The sequence below is a fragment of the Cherax quadricarinatus genome, chromosome 91 (genome assembly GCF_038502225.1).
Source record: "Cherax quadricarinatus isolate ZL_2023a chromosome 91, ASM3850222v1, whole genome shotgun sequence".
NCBI classification, from domain to species: Eukaryota; Metazoa; Arthropoda; class Malacostraca; order Decapoda; family Parastacidae; genus Cherax; species Cherax quadricarinatus.
Window position 1 is genome coordinate 4,612,045 of NC_091382.1, and position 17,737 is coordinate 4,629,781.

The 17,737-nt window shown below is 38.3% G+C and overlaps 1 protein-coding gene across 10 annotated transcripts in view; it reads left to right on the forward strand.

Moving 5' to 3' along the window:
- poe (E3 ubiquitin-protein ligase-like protein poe) overlaps positions 1-17,737 on the forward strand; it is a 166,094-nt gene that overhangs the window by 14,932 nt on the left and 133,425 nt on the right. For 8 of the 10 annotated variants that reach the window (XM_053800041.2, XM_053800042.2, XM_053800043.2 and 5 more), the window contains exons 10-17: positions 2,422-2,653; positions 4,772-4,886; positions 9,313-9,545; positions 10,946-11,114; positions 15,130-15,344; positions 15,609-15,750; positions 16,721-16,947; positions 17,468-17,692. In XM_053800041.2, coding sequence (XP_053656016.2) covers positions 2,422-2,653; positions 4,772-4,886; positions 9,313-9,545; positions 10,946-11,114; positions 15,130-15,344; positions 15,609-15,750; positions 16,721-16,947; positions 17,468-17,692 — 1,558 coding nt within the window. The remainder of the gene's footprint in view (positions 1-2,421; positions 2,654-4,771; positions 4,887-9,312; positions 9,546-10,945; positions 11,115-15,129; positions 15,345-15,608; positions 15,751-16,720; positions 16,948-17,467; positions 17,693-17,737) is intronic. The other 2 variants (XM_053800048.2, XM_053800051.2) reach the window with 1 other exon arrangement.

The window sequence follows — 17,737 nt, forward strand, 5'->3', positions numbered from 1 at the left end:
GTAAACTGTTTGTATTATTTAGAAAATGTAGTTTATAAGCCTTAACCCCTTACTGTGGCACACCTGGAAAAAAAGTCTGTGACAAGATTTAAAAAAAAAAAAAGAAAAAAGAAAAGGAGTGCATTTTTCTGAATTGAATAAAACTAAAATTTGTCTTCTAACACTATGTACAAGGGATACTTATAATATTTCAGTGGTTTGAAGGTGTAATACTAAAAATTTGTAAACAAGTCATTGACTTAATTTTAATATCCTGGGTAAATCTACTTAGTGTACTTTGTGGATAAATTCCACCATCTAGGGAGGTTAGGGGTGGAACAACGTCTGATTTCATTGTTTACTTATGTTAGTGAGGCTTATTGGTATTTCAGACAGTCGTCACCTGTGTATTTGACCATGATGCACTGTGTGGACTCTTCTGACCTTAGTTATGAACTGATTGTAGAAGATCCAAAAAGATTCTTTCTTTCAACACACCGGCCGTATCCCACCGAGGCGGGGTGGCCCAAAAGGAAAAACGAAAGTTTCTCCTTTTACATTTAGTAATATATACAGGAGAAGAGGTTACTAGCCCCTTGCTCCCGGCATTTTAGTCGCCTCTTACAACACGCATGGCTTACGGAGGAAGAATTCTGTTCCACTTCCCCATGGAGATAAGAGGAAATAAACAAGAATAAGAACTAGAAAGAAAATAGAAGAAAACCCAGAAGGGTGTGTATATATGTGCTTGTACATGTATGTGTAGTGTGGCCTAAGTGTAAGTAGAAGTAGCAAGATGTACCTGAAATCTTGCATGTTCATGAGACAGAAAAAAGGACACCAGCAATCCTACCATCATGTAAAACAATTACAGGCTTTCGTTTTACACTCACTTGGCAGGACGGTAGTACCTCCCTGGGCGGTTGCTGTCTACCAACCTACTACCTATAATCCAAAAAGATTAGCTGTCAAAAATAGTCAGGTAGCAGATTTGAAGGTGTGAAAAATTGTTTGTACTTGTATGCCAGACATGACATAACCTGTGTGCTAGTATGTTGGACAGAGTTAAAAGGTTAATTGTGTATGCCTTTGAGGTCAAAAATGCTGATTCAACAAGCAATTAGATGCTACATTGGCAGGAAATATATTGATAGATAACCCACACATACCAAAGAAACTAGATGTTTCAGTCAGTCTTGGACCATTATCAAGTCACAATGTTGTGAGGAAAAATTGAAGTCCAGAAGAAAAATTATAAAGAGGAAAGGAAAGAAAGTTAGAATACTGGTTAGGTGACAAATAATAGAGAAAGACAGGAGTTTTGTGGTGGTCTGTACTCTTGGAAAGACAGCAATTGAAAGAATGCTAGTGAATGTGCTTCCTGTTAGTTTTGTCAGTGGTGGTGGTGGTGGTGGTGGTGGCAGCAGCAGTAGCAGTCAACACTTTATTCCAATTATTCCTCAAGTATAATTGACTGCTGCTGCTGCCACCACCACCACCACCACTGACAATAACAGGAAACTCATCATTAGCATTCTTTCAATTGCTGTCTTTCCAAAAGAGTGCAGACCACCACAAAACTCTTGTCTTTCTCTATTATTTTTTGTCACCCAACCAGTCTTCTAACTTTCTTTCCTTTCCTCTTTATAATTTTTCTTCTGGACATTAATTTTTCCTCACAACAAATTGCATCTCAAGTGAAAGTAGATGCGAGAAAACCACCCTCTGCATGTCTCAAAGGGGTGCACAAAATGGAAGGTGAAAGGATCACTTCAGTGGGCCTATTGTCCCATGGTAGGAAAGAAAATAATGATGAGAATACTGGAAACCAGGATAGGTGAATAAAATGCAGAAGCAAATGTAGATGAAAAGTGAAAAAGGCAAGGTCAAGTCAGGTCAAGTCATGTAGGTCAGGTCAGGTCATGTCATGTCATGTCACGTCATATATCAAGTCAGACTTGTTCTGAAGATTAGAGCATCTGACAATATGTTACGAAAGGCAGTCATCCACCGAAGCAAAATTTGGACAAACACTCATGGTAGCTATGAGTTTAAATGCTGATTCTACAAGACTGCATCTACAAAGACTTGCAGAGGGATAGTTTGAGCAGAGGACCAGTTTATAGCTTTGCTATGATCTCAGACATGACAGAAGAGTGGCCAGTTTCTTCAGCATATTAAGGAAGGGCAAGAAGAGCAGGAAATGGAGAAGACAGATAAAAGTAGTCTTAATAATTTTCCCTAGTAAATGAGAGAAATTTGTAAATTGTTCCAGCTTCAGTAATGTGACTTTTATTGTTTATGGAAAATAAACCTGGCCTTCAGCCAGAGGCTCTCTTTAGATCAATTGCTGAAGATGATGTCTGAGGCCTAAATATACATATCCTTTCTGCTGTTTTATTTCTCTTAAATATATTTACCTTTCCTATACTACTTTTTCAGACAACAAGGTTTTGGTGTGGTATGTGTGGCACTAGCCTCTCAAGGTGTAACCCTAATGACTGGACTCTTAGAGGATGTTAAAGTTGAAGGATGGACACCTCCCCGTCCCCCTGAACCTGCTCGCCTAGATCCCTTGGAGGCTTATACAGCGACTGAGCGTTTGTGCCGGTTGTTTTCTGCTGTTCCACTGAATCAGCTGCTGTTTTACCTTGCTACCATTTCATACAGAAAGGTACATGTATATAATTTTTTTTATGTACATAATATTCTTGAGATATGTAAGCTAGTCTTAAAGTAATGCCGGTGAAAATTAGTAAAATGTTAATAATAGTGCTAATTTAAAAAATGAGTAATGGGAAACCTCACAATTATGCACAGTACATGATGAAAATAGTTGATTGAATTGAAGTAAAGAATGTCTTGCTTTAATTTTTATTAGTACTGTATCTCAAAATTGTTTGTGCAAGGAATAATATCTTGTAAGAGTGAGGAAGAGCCAGTTATGAGTGTGGGGGAAGTTTGTGAGGCAGTGGGTAGAGTGAAAGGATGTAAAGCAGCTACGATGAGATAAAGGTAGAAATGTTAAAAGCAGGTGGGGATATAGTTTTGGAGTGGTTGGTGCTTTTATTTAATAAATGCATGGAACAGGGTAAGGTACCTAGGGATTGGCAGAGAGCATGCATAGTTCCTTTGTATAATGGCAAAGGGGACAAAAGAGTGCAAAAATTATAGGGGAATAAGTTTGTTGAATATACCTGGTAAAGTGTATGGTAGTTATTATTGAAAGAATTAAGAATACAACAGATAGTTGGCTTTAGGAAAGGTAGAGGGTGTGTAGACCAAGTGTTTACAGTAAAACATTTAGGAAAACAGTATTTAGATAAGGGCAAAGAGGTTTTTGTGGCATATGTGGATTTGGAAAAGGCGTATGACAGGGTGGATAGGGGGCATTGTGGCAGATGTTGCAAATGAATGCAATAGGAGGTAGGTTACTGAAAACAGTGAAGAGTTTTTACGATGATAGTGAAACTCAGGCTAGAGTTTGTAGGAGAGAGGGAGATTATTTCCCAGTAAAAGTAGGCTTTAGACAAGGATGTGTGATATCACCATGGTTGTTCAGTATATTTATAGATAAGGTTGTAAGAGAAGTGAATGATCGGGTGTTGGCAAGAGGTGTGGGGTTAAAAGATAAAGAATCTAACACAAAGTGGGAGTTGTCACAATTGCTCTTTGCTGATGGCACTATGCTTTTGGGAGATTCTGAAGAGGAGTTTCAGAGGTTGGTGGACAAGTTTTTATGGTTTGTGAAAGAAAAAAATTAAAAAGTGAATATAGGAAAGAGTAAGATGATGAGGATAACAAAATTAGGTAACAAGATTGGATACCAAATTGAAGGGAGAGAGTATGGAGAAGGTGATTGTATTCATATATTTAGAAATGGACGTGTCAGCAGGTGGTTCTATGAAAGATGAGGCGAGTCATAGAATTGACGAGGGAAAAAAGGCGAGTGGTGCACTGAGGAGTCTGTGGAAACAAAGAACTTTGTCCATAGAAGCAAAGAGAATATAGTTATACCTGCACTCTTATATGGGTGTGAAACATAGGTGGTGAATGTTGCAACAAGGAGAAAGCTGGAGGCAGTGGAGATGTTATGTCTGAGGGCAATGTGTGGTGTGAATATAATGCAGAGAATTTGTAGTTTGGAAATTAGGAGGAGGCGTGGGATTACCAAAACTATTATCCAGAGGGCTGACGAGGGGTTGTTGAGGTGGTTTGGACATGTAGAGAGGATGGAACAAAATAGAATGACTTTGAGTGTATAAATCTGTAGTGGAGGGAAGGCAGGGTAGGCATTGGCCTAGGAAAGGTTGGAGGGAGGGGGTAAAGGTTTTGTGTGCGAGGGGCTTAGACTTCCAGCAAGCGTGTGTGAGCGTGTTAGATAGGAGCAAATGGAGATAAGTGGTTTTTAGGACTTGACATGCTATTGGAATGTGAGTAAGGCAACATTTATGAAGGATTCAGGGGAACCGGTAGGCTGGACTGGAGTCCTGGAGATGGAAAGTACAGCGTCTGCATTCTGAAGGAGGGGTGTTAATGTTGCAGTTTTATAACTGCAGTGTAAGTGTACCTCTGGCAAGACAGTGATGGAGTGAATGATGATGAAAGTTTTTCTTTTTTAGGGCACCCTGCCTTGGTGGAAGACGGCCAATGTGTTAATAAATAAAAAAAAAATTAAATTATTGCTGATGCCAGGTAAAGATACCATGAAGTATTGGGTGTAATATTTTATACTTCCTTTCCTGCATTAGTTTTCATTATATTTCATGCTTGACAAAATTTTTCTTACAAGGCTTGCAGTCTAAAGCGAACCCATCGTGCCATGGGTGAAGGAGATACCTTCAGCATCTCAGACTCGACTACATACTATGAGGATGACTTCTCTGAAGGGAGTCTCGGAGAGGAAGGTGAGTAGTGTTGTCTTACGCATGATTGTAGAAAAGGTTCTAAATAATAATGAACCCAAAGGATTTTCATGTACTCTAAAATTTAAGATTGTTTTATTAATTTAATAATATGCATGGTTCGTCTGAGGACTTGTCTTTTCTCTCTCTCCTAGGAAAAAAAGTTAAAAGTTATCCAAGGTATTAGAAAGTTTGAATATTATATAAATTTTTATAAGGTTAGGTTAGTTTTGGTGCAAAATTGTCCTTCAGGTGATCCCTATTCACATTTAATAATAATATCAACATCTGCAACCTTGTGATTATTGGGATACTATTTCTCCAATGGATTAATATTCATAGGTGATTGATAGAGCTCTTAACTAAGATTTCTAAGATCTTTATGAAATTCATGCAATGAATTTCAAAGAAAAACTTTGTGAATAATATGGATTTTTTTGGGTAAGGTATAAAATCATGATTGTAAAATTTTACAGGGGGATCTAGATCAATTGAACACAAAATGAAAAAAAAAAAAGAAAAAAATATATAATGAATTTCAATGTTGTTGGAATTGGGTGAAACCATGAAGAGGCCACATATAGTTTATAATTGCTTGGTAAAATTTCAAGAAGATTGGATGAAAGAAACCTTGGTGATCATAAGTCATCATTGACGAAATAATACAACGCATTATGAGAGAACCTACGTTATGCTGACTAATTTTTAAATCCCCCAGTATTTGGATGGGAAAATAGTAAAAGAATTGTAACATAGAAGATTACAATATTATATGCAGATTGCGACTTACAAAATAGAAAAAGCTCAGACTAAAAATGTCAGAAGTGCTCCTTGGATGACAGGGGAAAGAGAGGGGATATAACTACATAATACTATATAAATTTGTTAATGTATATGAGAAAGTAGTCAAGATTTGTTTGTCCCAGCAATAGAGAGATAAAGTTGCCATAATTTCAGACTGCAAGAAGCAATGCAGAAGCGATACATTCCTAAAAATTATTTCTACACAAATAGTGGTAGGTTACAGGCATGAAATCAGATAAGCTTCAGCTGAATGTATGATGCATGTAAAGAAGATGATATCACAAGCATGTATACTATTTTTGTAACTACCAGTAGGTAATTCCAAACATTATTGAAAGAAGTGCAAATGTGCTGAAAGTTGTGGCTGGTACAGGGAAGTGGTTTTTAATATATTGGTATTGGTGTTTCCTAAGATTTGCAACTGCTATCCTTGGTATCACTTCTATAATTGCTTCTAAACATTTCAGGTTGCAGTTATGCACCAACCATCTCAACATTTAAATGCTTGACCCTGCATTAGACCTTGAAATTGTGCTTGTCTTTTGACACACACCTACAGGACAGGACAGGGGAGTTGTGATAATTGGGTGGGAGGGTTTAACTGCCAGTTGACTTTTAGTGATCCTCTTTATATCCAGCTTTTTCAGAAATTGTGGTATTCACAAGGTAAGTTAAGTTGTTTCAAGAGAGTTTTTAAATGCTTTTGCTACCAGTCTTTTTGGACAGTTAGTGGCAACATCCAAATACTTTCTAATGAATCTTGCATGTAAACCTATTTGTAAGTAATAAAACATTTACTGAAGAATTATGCTTGTTCATATAGCTGGTGTTTTTTTTTTTTTTTTATTTTTTACTTTTTACCAGGCAGCTTTAATTTAATCCAAGGTGTCCTGTTATCTGCTTAAATTTTGTAAATTTTCCATCTAACATCCCAGTTGGATCAGTTACCAGATATCTGACATGAAGAGTATGCTCGTTGCTTTTTCAACTGTATCTTGCATCATTTTTGCTTTGATTGGGGTCCCTTGTGCTTGCTGATGTGTTTTATTATCTCTGGGCGATAATTACCAGCTAGTGGGGCCAGCAGTGACCACCAGCAAATGAAGTGCTCACTGGTACTGATTACTTCTGCCTTCATTTGCTGCTGGTGGTTACTGGTTATCTAATAACTGATGATGGTTGCTGAGAGGCAGTCAGTTGCTGGTTCAACTGATAATACTGATACGTCCCCCCAAGGGAGGTTCCTTGATGCTGGTGAGGGACTCTTGATCTAGGGTATTGGATCTTTACTCCAGTTCTCTGAATTAAGCCTGAATGCCCTCCCCCCCAACAGGCACAGCATAATCCCTATGGGTTTAGCACTCCCCCATGATAATACTAATACAATACTGATATGTAATGCAGAGAAAAGCTGTAATTTCACTTACAGTACTTACAGAAAAATAATGTAAAAATGATATTGTACTCTAATGAAGGAAGTAGACTGTTTTGATAGGGAGACGAGTATTAGCAGAGATTATTTCTGTGTCTGTAAAACATGCACATTGGCTATCTTGACAATCCAGTGGTTGCCTCAAAGCTCTCACTGATTGTTTTAATCGCACAAAATGTGAAGTTACCAATATTAATTTAACCTGCAGGAACTGACTACCTTTATTTTAGTAATTCACCATTTTGGTTTATCATAGTCATAGTTCATTTTGGTGTTTAATTGCCTCCCTGTGTTCATTGTACGGTTCAGTGTAAAAATAGAATTCCATCCAACTAATAAGTTTCTCGCCTGCTGCAGGTCCTTTGGTCAGATAAGACTGATACTCTGTATTATCACAACTCTTAATTTTAATAATGGGGAAAGGTGAGGGCACAGTCTTAATAGGACAAAGAATTTCAGTGCTCTCCATAGGAATTTTATTAATTCAGTTTAAAATTGCCGCTGGAGGCAAAAACAAACAGTTCCACCAAAAAACGTAGATTGTAATTGTTTTAACCTTATGCAAACTTGCGTCAATTTTTGTGTTCTTTAGTTCACAAATATTACATCTGCCCCAGGATTTTCAGGACTGTGCCATCATAAGGTTGTAGGTCATTGCTTACAGACAATATGAGCATTAATGGTCATTTTTTTATATTCTGTACATTAGCAATGTCTTGTTTTTTAGGCACCATATAAATTGATGCATGTATTTTATCCTCATATGGGTCTTTTGTAAAAATAGTTTTTATATATGTGGTTGTAAAAGAAGTGAATACTTGTGTTAGGGAAACGTATGGTCTTTAATATATGATTTAATGGAAAATGAGATTGCCTCAACTGCTATTTGCAAATAATAAGTGCTGTTTACAAATGACAATTCTGTTGGGAAATAGCTGTGCTATTTGGAAATAGTGCTATGTGGAGATTCAGAAGAAGAGCTACTGAACTTGAAGGATTTTGGGTGTCTTCAGAATGTAAAAGGGAAATTGAGAGTGTATGAAAACACTGATGATGCTAAGGAGTGAAGGATATATGATTAAAAGAAATTTGCAGATATTTTGTAGAATCTGTGGGCAGAGTGCCAATGGATGCTCTAAGTGTATCAGAATACAGTATAGAGGACTAAATGTGCTCATAATTATAGAGCAAGAAATAAGGGTTGAAGAAATTAGAAGATGGTGGGGGTAGTATGAAAAACGTTCAGAAGGGTTGAGATGGTTTGGTCGTGTAGAAAGAATAGAGAAAAATAAATTAGAAATGAATAATTATAGGGTGGATGAAAAGAAGCATGAGGGAACATCAGAGGAAGGCCTAGAGCAAGGGTTCTTAACTGGGGGTATCCATATCCCTTGTGGGCATGGGACTCTATCTATGAACAATTTTTAAAAGTTGTTAGAATAAATTAGCATCGTTTCCTAGCTGTCCATATGTAAAGTCAAACCAAGCTGTTGACATATTTCGAAGTCATACTGGTAGTTCCTAATAGGACTGGTGGTGGTGATTTTGACAGTCTGGCAAAGGGAATGTAGGGATAAATTTGGCAATCCCTTGGGGGTCCGTTACAAAAAAGTTACGTACCCCTGCTGTAGAGTGTAAAAAGATTTCAAGAGATAGGCTCTTAAATATTGGTAAGCATTATGCCTTTAGTCAGAATTAGAGAGAGGTCTGTTTGATTTACTATTGGTTTGAGCATGGAGATGGGAAGTAAAATGCCTGTACTTAATCTAGTGCAGAAGCTGCAGTTCAGTTATCCAGTGTTAGATCATGATGTTTCTGGTATTCTGGAAATACAACTAGGGGGCAAATGATAGTGAATGTTTTTTTGTTGGGCCACCCTGTTTTACTAGAAAGCAGCTGATATTTAAAAATAAGCATTTACTATCACAAGCAGTAAACAGTGCCTATGACTTGCTGTTTTTGCCTTCATTGCCTGGTGCAGTTGTGCAGTTGTCTGTTTTGCTTCTGCATTATAGAATGCTAAAGTATTGTCCAAACTAAGTGTTTTCTCCAGTAAAGGTGATACTTTTATACTTTACGTTGTATTTTGGGAATATTGATTTTATTCTTAATATGCACTTTTTTTATTTTATTGACCTGTGTTTTGTCTGTGTGGATGCTGTCGTTATGGTGTTGGTGTTGGGTGGGGTTCAGACTGTGGCGATAACCCAGTACTTGGCCCCGCAACAGACGACGACTCGGTTATCATTGGTGCCTGGTTTGAGGAGCCCACTACACCTGGTGAAGGAGGCGACGACCCAGTCTCAGGAGGAGGCCAAGGCAATAGTGATTCGTCGTCGTCCCCGGATGACTCTCAGGCAAAGACCCCACACCGCCACAACTCGGAGGTCACTACCATTGTGCCAGAGAAGGGGGAGCCTCATGGGGTGAGATCAGATTTAATGCTGCTTAGATTTATTGTTTTTTTTAACACACAGGTCATTTTCCACAGAGGTAGGGTGAATCCCCTGCCCCCCAAAAAAACCACTTTCACCATCATTCACTCCATCAGTGTCTTACCAGGGCCATGCTGCAAATATACCCACCCCTCCTTCAGAGTGCAAGCACTAGTGTACTTTCCACCTCCAGGACTCAAGTCTGGCTAACTGGTTTCCCTAAATCCCTTCATATATGTTACTTATACATATACGTATATACATAGGCATTTACATACCTATAAATGTAGAGAGAATGGAGCGAAACAGAATGACTTCAAGAGTGTATCAGTCTGTAGTGGAAGGAAGGCGGGGTAGGGGTCGGCCTAGGAAGGGTTGGAGGGAGGGGGTAAAGGAGGTTTTGTGTGCGAGGGGCTTGGACTTCCAGCAGGCATGCGTGAGTGTGTTTGATAGGAGTGAATGGAGACAAATGGTTTTTAATACTTGACGTGCTGTTGGAGTGTGAGCAAAGTAACATTTATGAAGGGGTTCAGGGAAACCGGCAGGCCGGACTTGAGTCCTGGAGACGGGAAGTACAGTGCCTGCACTCTGAAGGAGGGGTGTTAATGTTGCAGTTTAAAAACTGTAGTGTAAAGCACCCTTCTGGCAAGACAGTGATGGAGTGAATGATGGTGAAATTTTTTCTTTTTCGGGCCACCCTGCCTTGGTGGGAATCAGCCAGTGTGATAATAAAAAAAAATAATAATGTATAGGTATATAAATTTATGTAGTAAGGTATTATAACAGACTTGAGTGAGCACGATGGGAAAGAGTGAGTGGAGTCCACTGTTTTCTTTATTTGATATGCTATTAGAGTGTGAGCAAGTAACATTTATAAAGAGATTCCTGGGGCAAACTAGTTAGCCAGACTTGAGCCATGGAGCTGGGAAGTACAGTGCCTGCACTCTGAAGGAGGGGTGGAGATGTTGCCCTTTGGAAGGTTATCTGAGCTGTGATGGTGTTTCTGGATACTGTGATTGAGTGACAATGAAGTTTATTTTTTACATCACATTACCTTGACGGTAGATGGCAAATGTGTTAAAAAAAAAAAATAATGTCAAATCAGATGTAGATTTTAGCAAATACTGTAAATGCAGCATATAAGGGATAGTATTGAAAGTTCACTCGCCAGTCTATAATTTCTTTGTAAGTTATGACACTTTGTATAATAGCACAATCTATATCTTGAACCTGCATGTCATACAAACATCTTCAGATATTATTCTTGTCCTTTGACAGTATGTTTGTCATGTCTTTGTTACTGAAGGTTTTAGTATTCCACATGTTTCAGAAAATTTTAGTGCAGAATATTATAAATTTTCTATTTTTTTAATATTGGTGTTTCTCAACAGTTCATATCACTGGCATCACATATATTTCTGCTGATGAACAGCTACCTCGTTGAGAGTGAGTGTGCTTATGTACAGCAGTACGTACGTGCGGGATTGGCTGAGACACACATGGTTGTCTTGGCTGCAATAATACGTGACCTTGACAGGGAAACTGCCAGGTCAGACTCTGGTAAGTATAATATGGTGGATTTAGTCAAAATTTACTGACAGTAGACTAAAACCTTGGTTTTTTTTTTTTTTTTTTTCTTCTCAACGTCGGCCGTCTCCCACCGAGGCAGGGTGACCCAAAAAAGAAAGAAAATCCCCAAAAAGAAAATACTTTCATCATCATTCAACACTTTCACCACACTCACACATTATCACTGCTTTTGCAGAGGTGCTCAGAATACAACAGCTTAGAAGCATATACGCATAAAGATACACAACATATCATATAAAACCTTGGTGTCACTTTATAATAATCATCATTACAAGTACTCCTCACTTAACGACCGAGTTCTGTTCCTAAGAGTAGGTCGGTAAGCGAATTGGTCATTAAGCGAGGAGCCGCCTCAGACTGATATTTCAAGCATGCTGTACTGGTAGTAAATTTGTGGCAGCCATCATTAGATAATGTTTAAATGTCACCTTTGCATCATTTTTAACATTTTTAGTACATATTAGAACAAAGCATTAAAAAGTGATAAAGTAAAATACACTTACGTATAGTACACTGGTCGGAGGGCTGGTCGTAAGTCTGAGCAGTCGTTAAACATAGATCGTTAAGTGAGGAGTACCTGTACCTTATTTACTTTCATGGGGTGAAGCCTTGAATTATTGATAAAATGAAATGTGTAAAAACTGGGCACTTTCCACAATGCCCAGTGCAGTCTTTAAATTTGTGTTACCCATTGCAGTACATATTTTATGCAAGGACCTACAGGTCCTTGCACTACAGTATTTAATGTTAAAGAAACAGGAGTTAAAATATAATTTCACAAACAATGTATCTGCATGCAAATTAAACCATTTAAATTAAATTTATTACGTTTCCTCTGACTTTCATAAATTTTACTTTGCTCACACTCCACCAGCACATCAAATCAGAAAAAAAATTTGTCTCCACCTACTATAATCTAACACACATGCTGAATTCAGTAATTTTTATATTTGTCTTATATTAATGCAGTATAGGAATATTATTAAAAATATGGTAAATATTCTTAATAGCAGCTCAGTCTGTCACACCTCTTTTAGCACTTGGAGATTTTTATGTGTTTAACTTTATTATCATTCATTTAATTTGTATGAGATCTTGTATTTGTATTAGCTTAAAGAAAAAAATGTATGGCTAAGTGAAAAATCCAGGCTGTAATGTCCTAGGTGTCCTTTTGTACAGCTCGGAGATTTGTGGTTGTAAAAGTTTCTTCTATACTCCAAGTTACTATTGCTCTTTGCAATACCTGAACATTGTCTAGTAATGCTGTTTTTAATATGCACAGGGTAAGGTACCTAGGGATTGGCAGAGAGCATGCATTGTATAAGGCAAAAGGGATGAAAGAGTGTAAAAATTTTAGGGGAGCAAGTCTGCTGAGTATACCTGGTAAAGTGTATGGTAGTTATTATTGAAAGAAGTAAGAGTAAGACAGAGAGCAGGATAGCAGATGAACAAGGAGGCTTTAGGAAGGGTAGCGGGTATGTAGACCAAGTGTTTGCAGTGAAACATATAGGTGAACAGTATTTAGATAAGGGTAAAGAGGTATTTGTGGCATTTATGGATTTGGAAAAGGCATATGATAGGGTGGATAGGGGGCAATGTGGCAGACGTTGCAAATGTATAGAATAGGAGGTAGGTTATTGAAAGCATTGAAAAGTTTTTTCGAGGATAGTGAGGCTCAGGTTAGAGTATATAGGCGAGAGGGAGATGATTTCCCATGGTGATGTCACCACGATTGTTCAGTATATTTATAGACGAAGTTATAAGAGAAGTGAATGCTCAGGTGTTGGCAAGAGGTCTGGGGTTAAAAGATAAAGAATCTAACACAAAGTGGGAGTTGTCACAGTTGCTCTTTGCTGATGACACTGCTTTTGAGAGATTCTGAAGAGAAGTTGCAGAGGTTGGTTGATGAGTTTGGTAGGGTCTGTAAAAGGAAATTAAAAGGGAATATAAGAAAGAGTAATGTGAAGAGGATAAAAAAAATTAGGTAATGGAAGATTGGATATCAGATTAGGGGAGAGAGTATGGAGGAGGTGAATGTGTTCAGATATTTGGGAGTGGACGTGTCAGCAGATGGGTCTATGAAGGATGAGGTGAAGCATAGAATTGACGAGGGGGGAAAAAGGTGAGTGGTGCACTGAGGAGTCTGTGGCGGCAAAGAACTTTATCCATAAAAGCAAAGAGGGGAATGTATGAGAGTATAGTTATACCAATGCTCTTGTATGGGTGTGAGGCATGGGTTGTGAATGTTGCAGCAAGGAGAAGGCTGGAGGCAGTGGAGATGTCATGTCTAAGGGCAATGTGTGGTGTGAATATAATGCAGAAAATTCATAGTTTGGAGATTAGGAGGAGGCGTGGGATTACCAAAACTATTATCCAGAGGGCTGAGGAGGGGTTATTGAGATGATTTGGATATGTAGAGAGGATGGAACGAAATAGAATGACTTCGAGAGTGTATAAGTCTAGAGTGGAGGGAAGGCAGGGTATGGGTCTGCCAAGGAAAGGTTGGAGGGAGGGGGTAAAGGAGGTTTTGTGTGCGAGGGTCTTAGACTTCCAGCAAGCGTGCATGAGCGTGTTTGATAGCGAATGGAGACAAATGGTTTTTAGGATTTGACGTGCTATTGGAGTGTAAGGAAGGTAACACTTGTGAAGGGATTCAGGGAAACCGGCAGGGCGGACTTGATTCCTGGAGATGGGAATTACAGTGCCAGCACTCTGATGGAGGGGTGTTAATGTTGCAGTCTTATAACTGTAGTGTAAGCATTCTTCTGGCAAGACAGTGATGGAGTGAATGATGATGATGAAAGGTTTTCTTTTTTCCGGCCACCCTACCTTGGTGGGAAATGGCCGATGTGTTAATAAAAAAAAAAAATTCAATGCTTAGTGCAAAAAAAATTCTGAAGCACTGATATATTAACTTTTATTTGTTTCACGTATTAACATTCTAAAATGATGTTCAAGTGTAGAGGTTCTTAACCAGGGATATGTATACCCCCTGAGGTTACAAGAATGTGAAGCTGAGGGTACAAGACTGAGCTGTACAAAACACTTCCATCCAAGGATCTAGAATGGATATAGACACTACTAGAAAAAAATTTAAAGCTTTTATACACAAAAAAAAATTGTTTGGATACATCGCATTTAGAATGGAAATTTTGCTAATTTTTCTTCACTTGATGAGGCTGCTAGTGTGGAAAGAGTATGATCCATCATGACTGCAGTAAAAAAATAATTTATAGGAACTGATTCAGTCTTTCCAAGATTACTTTCACTGTGGAGAGGTTTCTGTGGCTCAGGGATGGATACAGAACCAATTTATTTTCAATCTGGTTTCCATGAATGTTATTGATGTAATTAAAGATGATATTGTTGAGCTGAAAGCTAATGAAGGTTATTGTGCCATTTGCCACCAGCTATTTGTGTAAGAGAGCTTTTTCAACACTTCAGCATGTGATGACATGCATTCAGCTACTTATAAAAAGAACCTCATTTCAATATCATCTCTAAAAAGATTTCGTTACCGAAAGAGCCACTAAATAGGACAAATTTTTCTTGTTATAGTTGAATATATAATTAACGTCTTATTCATAACTGTATCATTGATTTACTTCTTTCTTTCTTTCAACACACCGGCCTTATCCCACCAAGGCAGGATGGCCCAAAAAGAAAAACTGAAGTTTCTCTTTAAAATTTAGTAATTTATACGGGAGAAGGGGTTACTAGCCCCTTGCTCCCGGCATTTTAGTTGCCTCTTACAACACGTATGGCTTACGGAGGAAGAATTCTGTTCCACTTCCGCATGGAGAATTGATTTACTTAACCTGTATATTTGTTTTTACTGTAAAAATAGAGGTTTTCCAAAAGAAATTAGGTTGAGTTCTTAACAAGGTATGAGAAAGGGAAGTCGGCGGGGAAGGTATGGGCACATTAAAGGTTAACAACCACTGTTCTAGACAGTTTAGTAACTAATCTTGTATTGTCTTTACAGGAAGTCTTACTGGATACTTGGGCCCTGTACTTGGCTCTCTCTATGATGAATTCTCATATGCCCTGTATCGCTACACTCACAATGTGATTGCGTCAGGGTTATTGAGTGAGACCTTGCAGAACACACTTCTTGGCCAACTTGGTGTTTCTCCTTGGACACCAGATGGAGACTGGCCTTTACAGGTTCTGCCACGCACTCTCACAGTCCTGGCTCAGGTTAGTATAATTCTCTACTAAAAGCATAAATGATTTTTTTCAATGAACTGACTGTATCCCACTGAGGCAGGGTGACCTAAAAAGATAAATTAAAGTTTTTCTCTTTTAGTGATAAAAATAAATATTGTTTAGTTTTGCTGCTTAAGAAGCAACCAAGTAATTAACATATTTTTTTATATTACGTACTCTTCTCTTTTGGTAATACGTACTGTCGTTGATTTAAAAGACTGCAAATAATACGATAAATCTCTCGTATTACTGCAGGTTCTCTTGTTACGTCAGCGTCGAGACAAGGATGAACTAAAGTGTGATTCCGACACAGCCTGTGTTCTAATTTGGCACCGTGTTATCACCACCTTAACCAAGTCTGTCACCAATTTGCCTGCTCCAGATGCGGAGACTGAAGGTAAAGATACTTTTTTGTGAAGTGCTAAACCCAGCATAATGTATGAAGGTGACAGTCATTTATCTGATAGTAAAACGGGCATGCTACCTACCTGTATTCACCTAGCTATTCCAATTTTTTTTATTACCCATTTTTACCAACATTAATTACTCATGGATTTTTAGGCTATTCAGATTATTTACAAGCTCTTGTACAATTTGTTAATCAAAACAGAACTGACAGCAGTTGAATTCTATTGAGAACACACCAGTTAGTTTTCATTTATTAATACGTACATCTGAAAATGAAACGTAAAGGAAGAAATTAAATAATTAGTGGTGTACATTAAGTTGTTCAATATTTTTTTTAAATTTTGCTCATTACCTTACTTTATATTCACAAAAAAGTTGATGAATTTTGGGACAAAATATACCAGTTTTTACTCCCATTGTTAGATTTGTATACTATATATCTTGTATAATAATAACGGGGTAGGGGTCGGCCTAGGAAGGGTTGGAGGGAGGGGGTAAAGGAGGTTTTGTGTGCGAGGGGCTTGGACTTCCAGCAGGCATGCGTGAGCGTGTTTGATAGGAGTGAATGGAGACAAATGGTTTTTAATACTTGACGTGCTGTTGGAGTGTGAGCAAAGTAACATTTATGAAGGGATTCAGGGAAACCGGCAGGCCGGACTTGAGTCCTGGAGATGGGAAGTACAGTGCCTGCACTCTGAAGGAGGGGTGTTAATGTTGCAGTTTAAAAACTGTAGTGTAAAGCACCCTTCTGGCAAGACAGTGATGGAGTGAATGATGGTGAAAGTTTTTCTTTTTCGGGCCACCCTGCCTTGGTGGGAATCGGCCAGTGTGATAATAATAATAAAAAAATAATAACAGTAATAATTAAATTACAATATTATATATTAGTTTACCTAATATATGCCTCTACATTAAATAATGGATTTGTACAGTAGTGAGATACCATAACTACTTTTCAGACCTGAATGTGGAGCATGCCCAGCTCCTGTTATTCCTTTTCCACTCCCTACAACTAATGCAGAAGAAGAGTGTTCTGCTGAATGTTGCCTCGGCTGTAGTGAATGTTGCAGCGGTGATCAGTACACCCATGAGGGACACACAGGTTCTTCACCTGGCTCGCCTCCTCCTCATATTTGACTATCTGATGAAGAACCTATATGAAGCACCACAAGTTTTGATAGAACAGGTTTGTTCCGCTACAATGGGGAACCTTTAGCTTAGTCTGGTATTGAGGGAACTTTGTCTTGGGCTGGTACTGGAGGGACCCTCCTCATGGACTGGTATTGAGGGACCTTACCCTTGGCCTGGTATCACGGGGCTTTACCTTTGTGCATGTGGCATAATCTCTATTGTTCCCAGTTGAACAAATCATGTTTGCCATATGGAAATAAGAGTTGAAACTGAAAAATTTTCATGGCAGTTGAACCATTTTTTTTTTTTAAGTGTATAGTATATTCTAATGGAAGTCTTGTTTTAGGATTACAGCATTTTCATTATTGGAACTACTGGGTATAGCATTCCTGAATAAAGTAGAAGTAGAATTAAATTAGTAACTCCAATAAATTTGTGAAGAGATACAAACTCTGAAAATGATTGTTAATCTTAATGAAGACCCTTTTTTTTTAAAAATGGTACTTCATATAACTGCAAGAAAGGACAGGCAATACCTCCAGTCACCCTAATGATGTACATGTTTTTTCCAATAGGTCCAGTGGAACCTTTTCAAACCTATTTCTCATCAGTGTGATACCCAGACTTCAGGAAAGGATACAGGAAATGGTTCGGGAGGAAAAATGTACCATGTATGGCGTGATCTGGAAGACAACTACCGGAAAAATTACTCTCATGAGGACACGGCAGTACGACCCAGGTTCTACACACTCACTCCTGCTGAGACTAATACCCAAGACACCCCTAAACTGGATGGGCTGGTAAGATAAACTATTATATTCTTTAGTAGTGGGGTTAGAATCCTT